Genomic DNA, 18,227 nt, shown 5'->3' with positions numbered 1-18,227 from the left:
ATTTCGTGACATTTCAGAGAGTGTGTGTGTGTGTGTGTGTGTGTGTGTGCGTGTGTGTGCGCCTGTTTTACTATATTCGTGGGGTCCAAAAACCGGGGACTACAGTATCCTTGTGGGGTCTGCACAGCCTCGTGGGGATCAAAATGCTGGACCCCACAAGGTTAAAGGGCTAAAAGACTTTGTTTTAGGATTAGGGATATAATTAGGTTATGGTTAGGGTGAGGGTAAGGGTTAAGGTTAGGCATTTAGTTGTGATGGTTAAGGTAAGGGTAAGGGTTAAGGTTAGGCATTTAGTTGTGATGGTTAAGGTGAGGGTAAGGGTTAAGGTTAGGGTATTTAGTTGGGATGGTTTAGTTGTTAGGGTAAGGGTTAAGGTTAGGCATTTAGTTGTGATGGTTAAGGTTAGGGTAAGGGTTAAGGTTAGGCATTTAGTTGTGATGGTTAAGGTTAGGGTAAGGGTTAAGGTTAGGCATTTAGTTGTGATGGTTAAGGTTAGGGTAAGGGTTAAGGTTAGGCATTTAGTTGTGATGGTTAAGGTTAGGGTAAGGGTTAAGGAATGCATTTAGTTGGGATGGTTAAGGTTAGGGTAGATCGGGTTACAGACTTGTGCATTTAGTTGGGATGGTTGTGTGTTAGGGTGTCTGTCTTCTGTTAGGCATTTAGTTGGGATGGTTAAGGTGAGGGACCGTGGTTAGGTTAGGCATTTAGTTGTGATGGTTTTGGTTAGGGTAAGTTAAGGTTAGACATTTAGTTGGGATGGTTAAGGTTAGGGTATAAAAAAGGTTAGGGTAAGGGGCTAAAAATGCATTTCTTTTTGATGGGTCCCCACAAAGATAGTTATACAGACTGGTGTGTGTGTGTGTGTGTCTCCTCTCTCGTGGGAGGTTTTACCTCTGTAATTTTGGTGTAGATCAAGCTGAAAAGTCAGAAAGTTCGGACCAAACGAGTTAGGTGTGTAAGCCCCCTTAATATAAAAAAAAAAGTAATATTTCAAGAATAAACGTTTTAGTATTTTTTTTTTTTTAAATAGTTGTAATTTTGAGGCTCTCTCTGTATGAGAGCGTCTCTCTCCATGTAGGCTGAGTCCCTCTGCTGCGGGTCATCCCCTCTTTCTCTCCCCCTTTCCTGTCCACCCACTGTCACTAACGATTAAAGGTAAAAGCCCCAAAAAATAGTCTTTAAAAAAAAGTGATATTTCAAGAAAATAAAAGTTGTCCTATTTCTTTTTTTAAGAGAATGTGTATTTCTGTCTTTCTGTCTGTATCACTAACCCTTTGTCTCCTCTCTCTCTCTCTCCCTCTCCCTCTCTCTCTCTCTCTCTCCCTCTCTCTCTCTCTCTCTCTCTCTCTCCCTCCCTCCTCTCTCTCTCCCCACAGTGTCCAATAAATGGATCCATGAGCGAGGGCAGGAGTTCAGGCGGCGCTGTGGCCTCCGTGAGACCGACTGACCACTGCTCTGATGTCACATGTTCACCTAAAACCGCCCAAAATCTGGTTACTGTTACAGTGACAGCAGCTGCTTTTATTTATTTTTTATTCATGTTTTATTCAAATTGTTAAAAGTTTTTTTTTTTCTTCAACATGGACTTTATTTTCACGTTTTTGTGTCTGAGTGACTGATGGGATCCCACCAGACTCCATGTAAATAATCAGGACTTTTGAATTAAGTATTTATTTCAACCAAACCAGAGTGGTTGTTGGAACAGTGGACAGATGCACCAAGACGGTTTTTGATAGTTTTATTTAGTTTCTGTCCACTTTGAATGAAGTGTGTTTTACGATGATAAAAGTCCTGATTATTTACATGGAGTCTGGTGGAGATATGCTGGATCTATACCATGCTAAAAATCCTGATTATTTACATGGAGTCTGGTGGAGATATGCTGGCTCTATACTCCATAAAAGTCCTGATTATTTACATGGAGTCTGGCAGAGATATGCTGGCTCTATACACGCTAAAAGTCCTGATTATTTACATGGAGTCTGGTGGAGATATGCTGGCTCTATACACGCTAAAAGTCCTGATTATTTACATGGAGTCTGGTGGAGATATGCTGGCTCTATACACCAAAAGTCCTGATTATTTACATGGAGTCTGGTTTAGATATGCTGGCTCTATACACGCTTCCTGATTATTTACATGGAGTCTGGTGGAGATATGCTGGCTCTATACACACTAAAAGTCCTGATTATTTACATGGAGTCTGGTGGAAATATGCTGGCTCTATACACACTAAAAGTCCTGATTATTTACATGGAGTCTGGTGGAGATATGCTGGCTCTATACACACTAAAAGTCCTGATTATTTACATGGAGTCTGGTGGAGATATGCTGGCTCTATACACACTAAAAGTCCTGATTATTTACATGGAGTCTGGTGGAGTTTGGTGATGTTGATTTCGGGGCTGTTTCATGTTAAACTAAAAGGATCTTACTCTTTAACTAAAAGCTCTATCTCTGTAGGGATCCATCCCATAATGTTGTCAGACACTTAAAATAATAATCTGAGTCTAGTGGCAAAAACAGAACTTTAATGGACGCTAACAGATGGTTTGATGTTACATTGCAGCTTGTTTCTTGGTTTCTTAGACACAAAAACGTGAAAGTTCAGGTTTAAAAAAAATACCAAAGTTATTCTTTAATACCTTCTGTCTGATCTGGAAACGAACCACTGCAACACTAGAATTACTCTGAAACAAGTTAGAGTACAAAAGTCTTACCTCTAATATTTGTTTTGTGCTTCTATCTGTCACACCATCATGGAAACACTCCTCTTCTCCACCAATACTGTGTGTGTGTGTGTGTGTGTGTGTGTGTGTGTGTGTGTGTGTGTGTGTGTGTGTGTGTGTGTGTGTGTGTGTGTGTGTGTGTGTGTGTGTGTGTGTGTGTGTGTGTGTGTGTGTGTGTGTGTGTGTGTGTGTGGTCGCTATTTTGGCCTTAAGGTCATTCACTGACAAACAACAGATGACATTTAAAGGTGGCACGCTATGTAACTATGTTCCACAGAGACATAACACACACACAGGCAAACCGAAACATGCACGCACACACACACACACACACACACACACACACACTCTCTCTCTCTATCTCTCTCCTCTCTTCACCGTCCTGCTGTACCTTGGTGTGCAGATATTTTTAAATCAGCTTTGTTAATCTTTAGATCACAACACGGTCAGTCGGCGCAACAAGTTCAACTGTTAAACCTTTTATCTTACTCAGAGTTAGATGGCGGTTGAATGTAACTAAGTACATTTACTCAAGTACAAACTCAACGTAGTTGTACTCTACTTGAGTATTTCCATTTTCTGCTCATCCACTACATTTCACAAGCAAATTCTGTACATTTTACTCCACAAGAAAACCACAGTGAAGAAATACTCTTTTACCCAAAGTCCTGCATTCAAAAGCATCAAAATAAACTTAAAATACCAAAAGTTAAAGTCCTCATTCTGCAGAATAATAGATATTATAACTATTTCTGCATTAATGTGTTCAACACTTTAATATTCTGCTGGGTAGTTTAATCTATAATAATTAGGGATGTAACAATACACTCAACTCACAATTGGATCAGATTCAAGATTTTTAGAATGAGCTGCATGCAAAACAACAGATGTGTCCTTTTATCAAAAGTCAGGTCAGGTTTCCGTGGGTAAACTAGGTTTACAGTCTAAGAGGCAGGACATCCTTAAAACTTTGTAGACCACCACATAACATGCAACACACAAAACATTAAAACATTCGGTATAAAACAGACAGACTTGTCTGCAAGTATTTTTCTACAGTTTGTTTAACAGAGTGGACTTTTAAATAAAAAAGATGAGATTGATTTGACTAACTCGGACTGCGCAGCCACGTTGGACTGTGGTCTCATTTTCTCTCCTCCAAAGGTTTAATCCACAGTCGGCACGGAGAGGCCGACTTCAACATACATGTGAGAATTGTAGACGCAATACGCAAAAACGCCTTTTAAAAAAGCTCCTTTAAATGTCTGGATGTCCACCTGTCCTCAGATCTGTTTCACAGCTGCCGAAAACGTCCAAATACACAACACAACTTTGTATTTTGCAAATAAATGTGCAAGTTTCACTCCGGTTTTTGTGCGACAGACGATTGTTGTGTTAAAAGAATGAATGTAAATGATGTAATAAGAGGATGTTCTGTCTTTTAAAATGTAAAATATATTTGTAATCCTAATAAATAAAGTATGAAGTAATATAATGTTAGAGGTCTGCTGACCAACTGCTGCTGGGTCTAACGTTAGTGGTCCGACCCACTGCTGCTGGGTCTAATGTTAGTGGTCTGCTGACCCACTGCTGCTGGGTCTAATGTTAGTGGTCTGATGACCCACTGCTGCTGGGTCTAACGTTAGTGGTCTGACCCACTGCTGCTGGGTCTAACGTTAGATGTCTGCTGACCCACTGCTGCTGGGTCTAATGTTAGAGGTCCGACCCACTGCTGCTGGGTCTAATGTTAGTGGTCTGCTGACCCACTGCTGCTGGGTCTAATGTTAGTGGTCTGATGACCCACTGCTGCTGGGTCTAACGTTAGTGGTCTGCTGACCCACTGCTGTTGGGTCTAATGTTAGAGGTCTGCTGACCCACTGCTGCTGGGTCTAACGTTAGTGGTCTGACCCACTGCTGCTGGGTCTAACGTTAGAGGTCTGCTGACCCACTGCTGCTGGGTCTAATGTTAGAGGTCTGACCCACTGCTGCTGGGTCTAACGTTAGTGGTCTGCTGACCCACTGCTGCTGGGTCTAACGTTAGTGGTCTGCTGACCCACTGCTGTTGGGTCTAATGTTAGAGGTCTGCTGACCCACTGCTGCTGGGTCTAACGTTAGTGGTCTGACCCACTGCTGCTGGGTCTAATGTTAGAGGTCTGACCCACTGCTGCTGGGTCTAACGTTAGTGGTCTGACCCACTGCTGCTGGGTCTAATGTTAGTGGTCTGACCCACTGCTGCTGGGTCTAACGTTACTGGTCTGCTGACCCACTGCTGCTGGGTCTAATGTTAGAGGTCTGACCCACTGCTGCTGGGTCTAACGTTACTGGTCTGCTGACCCACTGCTGCTGGGTCTAACGTTAGAGGTCTGCTGACCCACTGCTGCTGGGTCTAATGTTAGAGGTCTGCTGACCCACTGCTGCTGGGTCTAACGTTAGTGGTCTGACCCACTGCTACTGGGTCTAACGTTAGTGGTCTGACCCACTGCTGCTGGGTCTAATGTTAGAGGTCTGCTGACCCACTGCTGCTGGGTCTAACGTTAGAGGTCTGCTGACCCACTGCTGCTGGGTCTAATGTTAGAGGTCTGCTGACCCACTGCTGCTGGGTCTAACGTTAGTGGTCTGACCCACTGCTACTGGGTCTAACGTTAGTGGTCTGACCCACTGCTGCTGGGTCTAACGTTAGAGGTCTGACCCACTGCTGCTGGGTCTAATGTTAGAGGTCTGCTGACCCACTGCTGCTGGGTCTAACGTTAGTGGTCTGACCCACTGCTGCTGGGTCTAACGTTAGAGGTCTGCTGACCTACTGCTGCTGGGTCTAATGTTAGAGGTCCGACCCACTGCTGCTGGGTCTAATGTTAGTGGTCTGCTGACATACTGCTGCTGGGTCTAATGTTAGTGGTCTGATGACCCACTGCTGCTGGGTCTAATGTTAGTGGTCTGATGACCCACTGCTGCTGGGTCTAACGTTAGTGGTCTGCTGACCCACTGCTGCTGGGTCTAACGTTAGTGGTCTGCTGACCCACTGCTGCTGGGTCTAACGTTAGTGGTCTGCTGACCCACTGCTGCTGGGTCTAACGTTAGTGGTCTGCTGACCCACTGCAGCTGGGTACAGTGCGGGAGTATCATTACATGCCCTGAGAGTTTTAGCGCAGCACGCCATCACCCCTTAGAGGTTGGGAGTGTTACTAGTCACTAACATTTGCTGTCTGACTCCTCCCATAGTGACTAGGAGGACCCCTGCCGGTGATACTCTGCTGCCAATGACAGATGCCGATCTACTACCTGTCAATGCCCCTGCTGCCTATGATCCACGGCCACCTGCCCCTGGTCCTGCTGGAATGCTGTCTACACACCCGCGGCACGTCTGGCTGAGATTGCTGGAGGAAAAGAAATGGACTACTACCGATGGCAAAAATAATGCCTACAGGTGGTGCACGACTACACCCGCCAGGCCCAAGCCAACTCAGGGGTGTGGCAGAAAAGGGCCTATGACACACGTTGCCGGGGAAAGGTCTTCAAACCAGCGGGCAAAATATGGGTATCTGTAAGAATGGGGTTTCTCCGTAGCTTCGCAGTCACTGGCAGGGGCCCGGCGAGATTGTGAGTCGGCTGTCAGAGGTGGTGTACCGGTTGCGCATGCCTGGCCGGGGGAGCATGGTGGTGCTACACCAGACAGACTTGCACCATACCGCCCTCTCGCTCCATCTGTGGATGGTGGTGTTGGTGGTGACAACACTACACACCTCAACCTGAATGGGACGCCCCCAGATGTGTCCATTGTGAGTCCTGGGAGACCTGCTTGTCAGCGACGGCATCCTGGACATTTAAGGGAGTATGTTTTGGGTGATGGGGTCGCCAAGGACGACTGACCCCTCAGGTGGGAGCTATGTAACGGCCGGCAGAATTGTGTTGACTGTTCTGCACTGTAGTGCAAGGGATCATGGGACTATTTCATTAACGGTTCCTGTCCTGGTTTAAGTGTGTAAATTGTGTTTTTTTAGTGTTTCTGTTATGCATTTATGTTACCTGGGTCTTGATTTAGTGTTCATGTTTATTTACATTTGTTGCTTTACCATGACTGAGACACTGGGTTAGGATGAGGACCTCTGTGTATCGAGTGTGTAGAACGTGAATAAACTACTTTAGATTTCAATAGCTCTGGCTCTCTGGCTTCTTCCATGTACCTCGGTACAATATATTTCAGAGTAACTCTACGTCTTTGACCTCTGCCTTTTTTCTGACCACTACCTTGCCTTGTGATGTTTTGAATACTGTCGCTAGTGTGTTTTTGGCTTTGGTGCAAATTAACCTGTTTTATTTGGAACTGATCTGAGAGAGTTGTGCTTCTGTGAGTCCAATACCTCAGTTTGCTCGATATATGTTTTGAAGTTAAGAGTCCCTCCTTTATTTCTTCTTCTGTGTTCCTGTGTCTATAAATCCCTAGTGCCCCTTTCCCTCTCCCCTTTTAGTAATCCCGTTTTGGGAGAGAAGCTGGAGCGAGCTTTTTTGGATGTCCTTAGATGTCCTTAGATGTCCTTAGATGTGTTAGAGTCATGCTTTGTCATCAGAACAAACAGACATAATCAGATAGAGAGCCTGGTGTCACGGGGTGTTGACTAAACACAATGCAGAAGTCTGTCGGTCCAGAACTCTGTTTATTAAAGAGGAACAGGATGTTCTTCTGTATCAAATATTTGTTTTAAACTGGATACACAATTCAAGTTCCTTGGAATTGTTTTGATTGAATAAGTATTAGTAAAAGGTCAGGTGATATGACATCACAGCCTTCTGCAGATATAAGTAGAGGGGTTGTGATGGACTGAAGCAGAAAGCAGCAGCTTGTTTCCTCTGAAGACACGAAGACTCTTCAGTTCGACCTGCAGCTGAGTTCAGACAGGTAAGAATCCAACCAGAGACATTACAGAGACGTGACTAGCTCACCTGTGGCAACATGACTGTGTTTTTAGGATTATTTCGACCAAAAATGACAGAATTTACAAAAAAGTTGAACTGAAGTTTGTAATATTTAAAAATTGCACATCAACTGCTAAAATTTAAGGTAACATTAGTGCGTTAACTGTTCCAGTTGGATCGTCTTTTGGGAAAAGAAAATTACTGAATGTACAAAAAGTTTGAGTTTGTTGCACGTCAACTATTACAAACAAAAAGTGACAGTTTAATGAACTTTCTTGTAATCATGTGTGATACATTTGTTTAATGTTAACTTTAATTTAGTCTTTAAGGTAATATTAGTGTATTAATATTTCAGTTGGATCAAATTTTGGGAAAAGAAAATCTCTTTTTTTCTGATCTTAGTGTATTTTTGAAGTGGAGCAGCGAGGCAGAAGAGAAGGAATTGCCAAAAACAGGACATTTTTTATTTATTTTTTGTTTTTTGTTTCTGACATCAGAAATGTTTTTTTGTTTGGAATTATTTTTTTGAAAGAATTAAATATAAAGGTTTTAATTTTCTATTTACAAATTAATTACAGATTATCCAATGATACCCTGAACACCAAACATTTTTCTTTATTCACTTATCTCATCTGTTGCCTGTGAGTTTGCTGACTGAACATTTACTGTTATTGTTTTTTTAGAACATCAGATGTAGATCTACATCAGCAGTTGATTAATTTCAGCAGAAATCTGACAATGAAGGTACGTTTGTGAACTGATATTTTACAAATCTCAAAGTTCTGAAACGTAAAGAAGCTTGATATCAGTAGATTAGATGTCTTTTGTTACAGGCAGTTGTGTAGTCTAATTTATTGAAGTGGGTATACTGTACCTTTTTTGTTGTTGCTCCAAATGGGCCATACGGCCGTCCTTCGTTTCCTAAATGCAACACGTTGTCCCACCCACCCACAACCTTTTCCTTAACTTAAAGGGGCCATGTTCATTCCACCTCATTATTGTATTATTGGAATTTTCGGTGATTCCTTGAAACTGCCACAGATTTTGAGTTAAGGGGCCATGTTCATTTCACATAATTCTGTGAGATCAGGTTGGAAAATGTACTTCCATTGATCCAGACTACTACTGGGACAACCCACACAGATCATTTTTGTTAATTAGCCCCACCTTTCGCTCCCTAATAGCTGACTTTGTCAACACCATCAAGAAGCTGAAGGCCAAACTGTTAAAACTTACTTTGTAAGATTCAAACCTAAGTCAAAATGACATCTCTTCTGTTCCAGCTGGTTTCAGTTTTCCTCCTCCTCCTGGCTCCACTGTTGGCCAGCTGCCAGAAGCTCCTCCAACCGGTAGACTGCAGTGCCATCTATCAGCAAGACAAAAGCACACCCAGTGGAGTGTACACCATCTATCCCCCTGGAAAGGGGTCTGCTGTTGAGGTACACTTTGGGTTTGTCGTGGTGTAAAGATCATTTTAAACAATATATAAAAAGTGTATATTAGAAAAAGTTACCAACCCTGACTTTAAGCCATTGCTTGAGCTGAGTCTTACAAGTAGAATATTTAGGACACTGCCTGATTGCTCGTGATAGGCTATTCCAATATTTACTTCCCTCATTTACATACTTCCTTCATACAGACAGCACAGATTGTCCAAATGTGGTGCACCCTGGTGCCGTCAGCCATCTTTTTATATTGAATTAATTTAAAGGACGTGGGGCAAGCTCATACAGAACCTTGAACATAAAAAATATTTATATATATTTATATATATATATATATATATATATATATATATATATATATATATATATATATATATATATAAATAATTGATTCTCTGATGTTTGTTCAAGTGTTCAGTTGTCTTATGTGTTTGTTTTCATTAGTTATTTTGCTATACTTTATTACTTTATACTATATTGTTTTATGACTGCTCTTTCATGTTTTATGTAAAGCACTTTGAATTGCCCTGTTGCTGAAATGTGCTATATAAATAAAGCTGCTTTGCCTTGCCTTGCCTATACAAATGACTGGTTGGGCAAGATTACAGTTTGTGCCAGGAGCCAATTTCAAAATCACAGTCAAAACGTCCGATTAATTGCACAGCCCTAGTATCCGAGATGCAAACATACGTTTCCTAGGATGGCAAAGGAATGTCCCACCCTACTCTGCATCGGATTGGCTAGTATTTGTTGCCTTCATTAGTTGGATTAGTCAGGTTTAGTTACTGTAATTTGTGTTATTGAGTTTTATTTTAATTTTTGTAAATTCTGCTGAAAATTCTGCATCCACAGATTCCGTGTTGCCGTGCTTATTAGTGTAAAGTTAATGTACAAATTTAAACCACTAAATTATCACATTTACTGATGAATGTGTTTGTGTGTAGGTGTACTGTGACATGGCTTCAGAAGGAGGACGGTGGACGGTGAGTATTCAGTCAACCTGTTGGACTTTCACAACAAATCACATTCCAGTAAAAACCTTGTTTTTTGGAAACATGATCTGTCAGATATCTTGTGTGTTTAGCTAGTTAACCCCCCATCCCATCCCCCCAGGTGTTCCAGAGGAGGATGGACGGCACGGTGAACTTCTACAGGGGCTGGGATCAATACAAGACCGGCTTTGGTAGCGCTGCTGGAGAGTACTGGCTCGGTGAGAAATGAAACCAAGTCATGACTTCATAAACGTTTTTGTTCATTAAGTTTACACGTTAAATTCTGTTGTGTAACTCCAGAAATGGAACTTTGACCAAAAAAACTCTAGTCCTTACATCAGTTAGTTCCCTTACTGAATTTAATACAGATCTGTACAAGATGTTAAACTGTTACAAATTTGCACACATGTATAATGGACTTTTTCCATTACATGGTACCTCGACTCACCTCGACTCTATTCGCCTCGACTCTATTCACCTTTTTTGGTTTTCCAATATGAAACATATTCCAAAGTCCCTGGTACCTGCTAACAGGTACTTTTTTTAGTATCACCTCCGCTGAGGTTCCAAGCAAGCTGAGGCGATACCAAAAGGTGACGTGAAAATCTGCAGACTAATGACTGGTTGGAGAGAATCGCAACTAATCAGACAGATGGGAGTGTCCTGAACAAACCCGCCATTTTTAAATAGTTTAGCCAGCAGTGTTTTTTTTTTCACTCAATGTGTATTCTGACAAACAGCCACATGCCAAGTCAAAAATAAAACAGGAATTTATCCATTCATGAATAGCCATACATTCAGTTATAAATATGCATTAATTCATCCATTGAAATCCATACATATATTCAGTAACAGATATACATTAATCAATTCATAGTCAAACATTAATGAATTCATAGTCATATTTTCTGAACGCGTGCGTGCATGCTTGTGTGCGTGCGTGCGTGTGTGTGTGTGTGTGTGTGTGTGTGTGTGCAGGTCTTGACAACATCCACTACCTGACAAACAACAAGAAGAGTGAGCTGCTGGTCGACATGGAGGACTTTGAGGGGAGAAAAGTGTTCGCTCGGTACTCTTCGTTCTCCGTTGGGACAGAATGTGACGGATATGTGCTGAGTGTGTCTGGATTCATTAATGGAGGGGCAGGTGAGTGGGTTGATGTTTTTTTTTCTATCATCCACATATATTATTCATTTGTATATATATATATATATATTCTTTTTCTTTCCAACGGCATCACAAATAGTCTCATATTCTTTTTAAATATATCATTGTTATTTGAATCAAAATGTTCTGTTTATACACTTGTGTTTTGTGTAGGAGACTCTCTGAGTTTTCACAACGGAATGAAGTTCACCACCCTCGACAAAGACCAGGACACCTGGCCTGGGAACTGTGCCAGATCATTCCTGGGGGCGTTCTGGTATGCCGCCGGTCACTATGCAAATCCGAACGGCGTTTATCGTTGGGGGACTGACAGCACTATCTTTGCTGTTGGAGTGATTTGGTACCAATGGAAAGGTCATGACTACTCCCTGAAGACCATCAGCATGAAGATCCGTCCTGTGCTTTAGTTCTCCAGGACCAACGTCGAGCAGAATCTCAGCTCATCTCCTGTGATTTATTTCTCTTTCTCTCATTAAGTATTTTATGTAACAACAGGTCTTATTTTCCTGAAACTGGGCACCAGCACAAGAAAACCAACTGATGTTTGAAATTGTAGCGCTCCCCTCAGTATTTATATTGATGAGGGCTGGGCTTTTGGGTTCTTTTAAGATATTTATCAAATGTGTTTTAACCCTGATCAACTCAATCAATGAAGGAACACTGTCAGTGTTTGTTTTTAGAAATTGGCCAATAATCCATTTTTAGCACGGTGTGGTCAGATTTTTGAGGCATCAGTAACAAGAACCGCTGTTTTAATGCAAGACAAATATCCTTCATTTTTTCACATCAACATTTCACATTTTTGTATTGTCCCAAAGTCAATAACAAAGTCAAACTGTGCAAAACGCATGTTTTATTCTTTTTTGGGAACTCTCTTTTTTTTAGTACACATTTGAAATGTTTTTTCCAACCTATGAATTCACCTTTTTTAAATTATAGTTTTAATAAAGATTTTAACCATATATGTCTATATGTCTCTCTCAGAATAAAATGATAACCTCTTTCCAGGTAAATAATAAAGTAACACAACACAAGGTTTTAGAAAAATATATCTCAATTATTTACTCACTAAAGAAATGATTATCTCCAATGAAATAAGAAAATGAAATAAAGATGATTGTTTTTTTCTTATAAACCGTCAACACAAAATGTCCCTCTATTTCAAAAGGAAAATACTGCAACTAAAGTGTCCCTCTTTTTAAGACAACCGTAAATGAATCATCCCTCTTTTTAAGACAACTGTAAATACTGTACCATATATAAATGCACATACAACAATTTAAACACTTTTAACTCTGAAATGGATTCATTCAGAAAACCTCAATGTACCAACGTCAAAGTCACTTAAACCTACATAATTTGTGGGCCCACACACACCTTAATGCAATCTAAAGCCGGGAACCAAAATTATTATAAAACAAAAATACCGTAGCAGGCCTGATGCGGTGCTTGTGTTCGTTGCAGCCCAAACTTAATGGCCGTTTCCCTCGTCGGCGAGCAAACAAAATGAAGGATACCTTGAGTTAATATTTCTGTCCATCCTTTCTCCAACAGTCACAGGAGCAGGCTCAGCATCCGATCAGCATTTCAACACGAACTCCGTCGGTTTCTCTTTTCTCCTCCACGTTTCAGTAAAACTCACGAGTGAAGTCCTGGTTGCTCCAAGCTCTGTCTGAGTCTCTTCCCCGTCTTCAGGTCGAAAACAACAGATAAACCCTTCAACCAGTTCAACTGAGGGAGTCAAACTTTAACTAGAAAATGCCATTCACTTGTAATAAACGGACTCCAGCATATACTTCAAGGTGGCTAAGCGTTAGCGTTAGCAGTAGCGTTAGCATTAGCACAAAAGTAAACAGTCTCTGAACATCTTGTAGAAATTCCTCTCGTTTCGCAATATGCAGCTTGTCACTCTTCTCACTGGTTGTCGTGTGAACAATCATAAGATACAATTTACACATTGGTTTGTGCACTATTAGCTACTTCACAAATTAACTCAGAAAATCTCTGTGTCACGCTCACTCCTTTTCTTCACTCTCGCCTCTCTCGTCTGTGTTGAAAAAAAAAAACCAAGACCTGACTTTCTGGCCGATCGTCATTAACCCCATAAATGCTGGTTTAGACAGGTTTCAGAAATACATTATCTTTTACATAAAACAACAAACATAGAATAGATTTTAAACTGCTTTTAACATTTTTATCATAACTTTTTAAATTAATTTTAACCTTTTTAATCACACTATTTATATATTATTTATATGCTGTTTTTTAAATGATACTACAAACATCACCCATCACCTCATGCTTTTTTAACCGGGTTACATAATTATTGTTACTGTCTGTGGTGGTTTAAAGTAGAGCTGCACAATATGAGAAACATATGCGATAAGTTGTTGAATATGGCGATAACGATATCACTTGCGAAAAATAACCAGATATTAAAGTGTTCTCAGTTCTACTGCTTTCAGTATTCTACTAAAATACAACAGTTTATTGAATTTAAAAACAACAAAAAACAATCATTTCCAATATTCATTTACTGAACAAATTGAACATTGAATATAATGAAAGTTACATTTTATTTTTGCAATATGTTGCAGCCTTTAGCAATGTGTTTAATTTGCAAGTCAATAACGCGATAGCGATAAAAAAACAATATATTGTGCAGCCCTAGTTTAAAGCAGTCGCAGCTCGCTGCAACGTGGAAGAGAAGTTGGGGAAACACATATATAGTCTGATCAGGTGTTAATCACTGCATGAACTGCAAACATGATTCTAAAAGAGTCTGAAAAAACTAAATGAAAAGTATGAAAACATCTTTGTAGTTCAGGACAGCCAGTTGTTGTTTGGTGGAGATTTGAAACTTTTTATTGATTTTGAATCGGAGGGATTTTAACTGCTATTTGTCTGATGTAAAGGCTTATTCTGTACAAAACACATGTTGTGAGGCTGATAGTTATGTTTAGAAGTCAGAGAGACTAAATCTGTTCAGATTACGGATCATCTACAGTGTGTTGTTAATTAAAATCAGCAAAAGATCGCATTTAGAGCATTCTGACAGCTACTTATGTCATAATAAAATCAACTGGAGACTGTGTAGGAGCAGATATATGGGTCTGATAACATTTTATTAAATCAGAATCGGACCACAGTGTTTGTGTCACTTCCTGTTCATCCTGAATGCTGCTGGAATCAGCTGGAAAACTGTCCCACTTGAGAGCGGATTTTTGTCCCCGCCCCCGGCTGCTGCCGCCTGCTGTCGTCTACTTTACAGGCGAGGCGCAGCTCATCTCAAACGAGCCTGATGACATAGAAGTGTATGCCACGTTATACACGACGGAAGTGGTGGGTTGCATAGATGAGAGCAGCAAGCAGTTAGGAACAAACTAAAGCGGGTTTAATCAGCGCGCCCTGTTTGAGTGTAGCCATTTAGCAGCGAGGGGAGTTGACCAGCTGATGCGACTGTGTTGTTGGCCAATAGCGGTTAGCAGCATCTTGACTTGGCCTGCCAGAACTGGCGCTGGACGCTCAATTTACTAAAGAACCATTCACTCATGAACTCAAAACATTACATATTGCAAGTAAACTCTTCTTTTGTCTTGTGTTCTGAATGACACACACTTTAAGCCTTCCCGAAGTTTAAACTCACTCAGCTAACATTTGAATATATTTTTTATATTATTTATTTCAAGGGGAATTCAAAAAGTTCAACAGGAAATGTCACAGTTTAGGGTGTTTTCATTGTTGATTTGTTTCACTGTTGTTTAACTTCAACAAATGCAACATCTTTCAGAAAGTCAAATTTAATCGTGTTGAATAATTTAGATTTCAATACTGATCAAAAAAATTGTGATTGTTTTCCTTAATCGAGCAGCCCTAGGTCGAGATTGATCACAAACTCATATTTCTTCCCCATAAGTCCCCTCTCATCTAATATTACAAACATTTGCAGAAATCAAGGACTTATCTTCCACAAACACCTCAACATCATCAGCATATTAATTGAGTCGCCCAAACCAGTTTCATCCAATTAGGAAACATGTCATACCTGCATTCAGTTCATCCCTCGTGTTGTCTTCCTGTTGACCAGTAACTTGTTGTCCTTCCAGGTAAACATTTTTGGCACTTTTACCGACATTTTTGTTGCTATTTTTGATGATTTTGTCACTTTTTTCAACGCTTTATTTTATTGATAGTCAATAACCCTAATTTAAATGACATTATAGCGAATTTTTTTGTTAAAAAAAGCAGAGTGAATGTGAGTGAATCACAGACTGGCTTATGTCAAAGTTTAGTAAGGAGACTGTTTTAAAACCATTGAAAAACATTTTTCAAATGCTATGAAATCGAATAAAACACTCAAAATGTGTAGTTGTCAGAAACCCATATTTCTGATATAAAAAAACTTTAAAAATGGGTCAAATTTGACCCAAGGACAACACAAGGCTTAACTGAGTCGTCCAAACCGGTTTCATCCAATTAGGAAACACAGTTTTTTGGACCCCACGAAGACTAGCTGGTCATCTAGGCGTCAGATAATGGGGATCCTTATAATAAATACAAATACAAATGTATACCTGCATTCAGTTCATCCAAGTCAATGTCTGCCTAAGAAATTGTCTAGTCTTAATCTGCATTGCTATTTTTACTTGTTGTGAATACGCAGGCCACAAGAAGTAATTAGGTTTTGTTTTTGTTGTTGTTGGGTAGCTTTTACTCACGACATGCTAACAGCAACAAAGGATTCCATCCATTACGCTAAGCTAAGCTAGCGGTGGCGCCGCCAGACTAAGACAATGCAAGCAGTGAGACAAAAATGCATTTGCCCACCTATATCAATATAGAGGAGACGGTGAAAACCCCTATTTCAACAAACGGTGGCGTATTCCTTAAGTGTTTATAATATTTTTGAAGACGGACAATGTATTTGCAGCTGGATCACATTTGCTAATGATTGTGTGTTTGTGTGTAGGTGTACTGTGACATGGCAACAACTGGAGCAGGGACCGGAGGCGGGTCAGCTGGACCTGAATCAGGAGATGGTTCATCTGGACCAGGGTCCAGCAACAAAGGAATTGGAACCGGCAACAAGGCAACTGGAACATAAGTCGGCCGAAGCGCCGACAGAACACGGTTTTATTTTGTAGTCAGTTTTCTGCTATGTCATGTCTTGTTTTACTTTCTGCCTTGTGTTTACCAGCCTTTATGATTATCTACTCCAACCTGATGTGTATCTCCTGTTCCTGAGCCCTTGTGTTACCTGTCCCATGTTTCACTTCGTTACCTTATGTATTTAGTCTCTGTGTTGTCTTTGTCTGTTGTCAGATCATTGTATTGTTTCAGTGTATGTAAGTCAACCCCCCCATTGTCTCGGTGTTCCAGTTTTTAGGATGCCTGTTTTTTTGGCTTCCTCAATGTTTTGGAACTATTTTTGTATGCCTTCTTCAGGACTTCTTTTGTTGTATCGCTTTTTATTTTATTAAATCCTCAAGCTCACCACTGACCTGCTGTCTGTGCATTTCTGTGTCCGCCATTTCCCTAAACGTAACAATAACAACTAAAATTGGTAATGAGAGCACAGACAGCAGTGAACAAGTATAAGAAGAGAAGTGCACAGGTACATGGGTGAATAAGAAAGGGAGAAACCTTATAGATTACCCACCTGGATGTCATCAGACGGTTCTCACCTCTGGCTGGTGAGTTCTTTGTCTTGAGAACAAAGGCATGCAAAACACAAACCAGAAGGGGAGAACCAAGCCAAGGTATAAGGAGAGAGAACAGCTTCTCACTGGTGTGCATATTACAAACCACCCTTTGTCTTGAGTACCATGTTCTGAGCATTACAAGTTTGGCAATACTGTAAGAGATTTTTGTCTTGTTCCTCATTGTCAGAGCTGGATTATCAAATTGCCTCTGATACCCTAAGGTAAAATGAACACTCTTCATTTCTGATACAAAAGAAACAAAACTTTTCATCAAGAATATTTCCTGTTCTCAAACAATGTCCACCCTATCTAGGGATACACGTATCACGTAGTCATGAGACTTTGGGTTTACTAGGTCGCCTGATTCATTTGAGAAGGGGGGTAGTTATGCAGTCGGTATAAAAAAATACAACTGTCTTAAAGAAATGTTAACAGTCACCCCACTAATGGTTAAAACTATAAACAAGCCCAACAATTACCAACATAAACCACCATGTTCTGAAAAGTAAGTAAGTAAAAAGTAATTTGCATTTCAGAACGTATAAAGGCAATGTTCACCCAATACTCAGTCCAGCATTGCATGATGGGAAGCGTGGGCTGTTGCTAGACACATGGTGGGCAGAGCTGCTGTGCATCCTTTTAGCAGAAAAAAAGACTTAAAGAGTAAAAAGAGATTCAGTTGAAGTTGCCGTTATGCCGTGAGAGACGGCTGAGTGGCGACTGCACAGATTAAAACTACTACGTGCAAGTAAAAAACGTTTCTGACCACATGCAGTCTACACTCGCACATGGTGGACGTGTGGCAAAGACAGGGCCTTTAAACTAGGGGGGCCCAATTGCCACTTGGCCCCCATACTTCTTGTGCCCATGGTTGACACTTATAACTGATTTAAAGGATGAGAACATTCCACAGAGTAGGTTGATCCACCATACAGTTGCAAAGTGTTTTTTGATTCAGACAGAATGAACATTACAGGGGGAGGGGGGAATGAAATCTTCTGTTCGTAGGTAGTTGAACTCATCTTCAGAATTTTTTTACTACGATTAAATGACATGTATTTAAACATTAAATGTATGCAATAGAATTGGACATCAGCAGGACAAAAGCAAAATATAAAACAGAATATACGTATGTGGAAAGTCGAAAAGACAACGTTGGGGCAGACTAAACCCCCACCAGTGCCACCGCCTGGTTTGTGATTGGTTGGATTGGTGTGACATCACAGTGCCTTCTGCAGATATAATCAGTGAGGTTGTAAGGGTGTGACAGACTGAAGGAGA

General features: G+C 40.7%; 1 protein-coding gene across 1 annotated transcript; it reads left to right on the top strand.

The window, feature by feature from the left end:
* Window positions 1-8,219: 8,219 nt before the first annotated feature.
* LOC114547902 (microfibril-associated glycoprotein 4-like) lies at window positions 8,220-12,142 on the top strand. The gene is made up of 6 exons (XM_028567425.1): window positions 8,220-8,384; window positions 8,924-9,079; window positions 10,030-10,068; window positions 10,199-10,295; window positions 11,056-11,223; window positions 11,398-12,142. The coding sequence occupies exons 1-6, from the start codon at window positions 8,379-8,381 to the stop codon at window positions 11,649-11,651; spliced, it is 720 nt and encodes a 239-aa protein (XP_028423226.1). The 5' UTR covers window positions 8,220-8,378; the 3' UTR covers window positions 11,652-12,142.
* Window positions 12,143-18,227: the final 6,085 nt, after the last annotated feature.

This window comes from Perca flavescens, chromosome 21, assembly GCF_004354835.1.
Source record: "Perca flavescens isolate YP-PL-M2 chromosome 21, PFLA_1.0, whole genome shotgun sequence".
NCBI classification, from domain to species: domain Eukaryota; kingdom Metazoa; phylum Chordata; class Actinopteri; order Perciformes; family Percidae; genus Perca; species Perca flavescens.
This window is presented reverse-complemented; position numbering and strand designations above follow the sequence as displayed.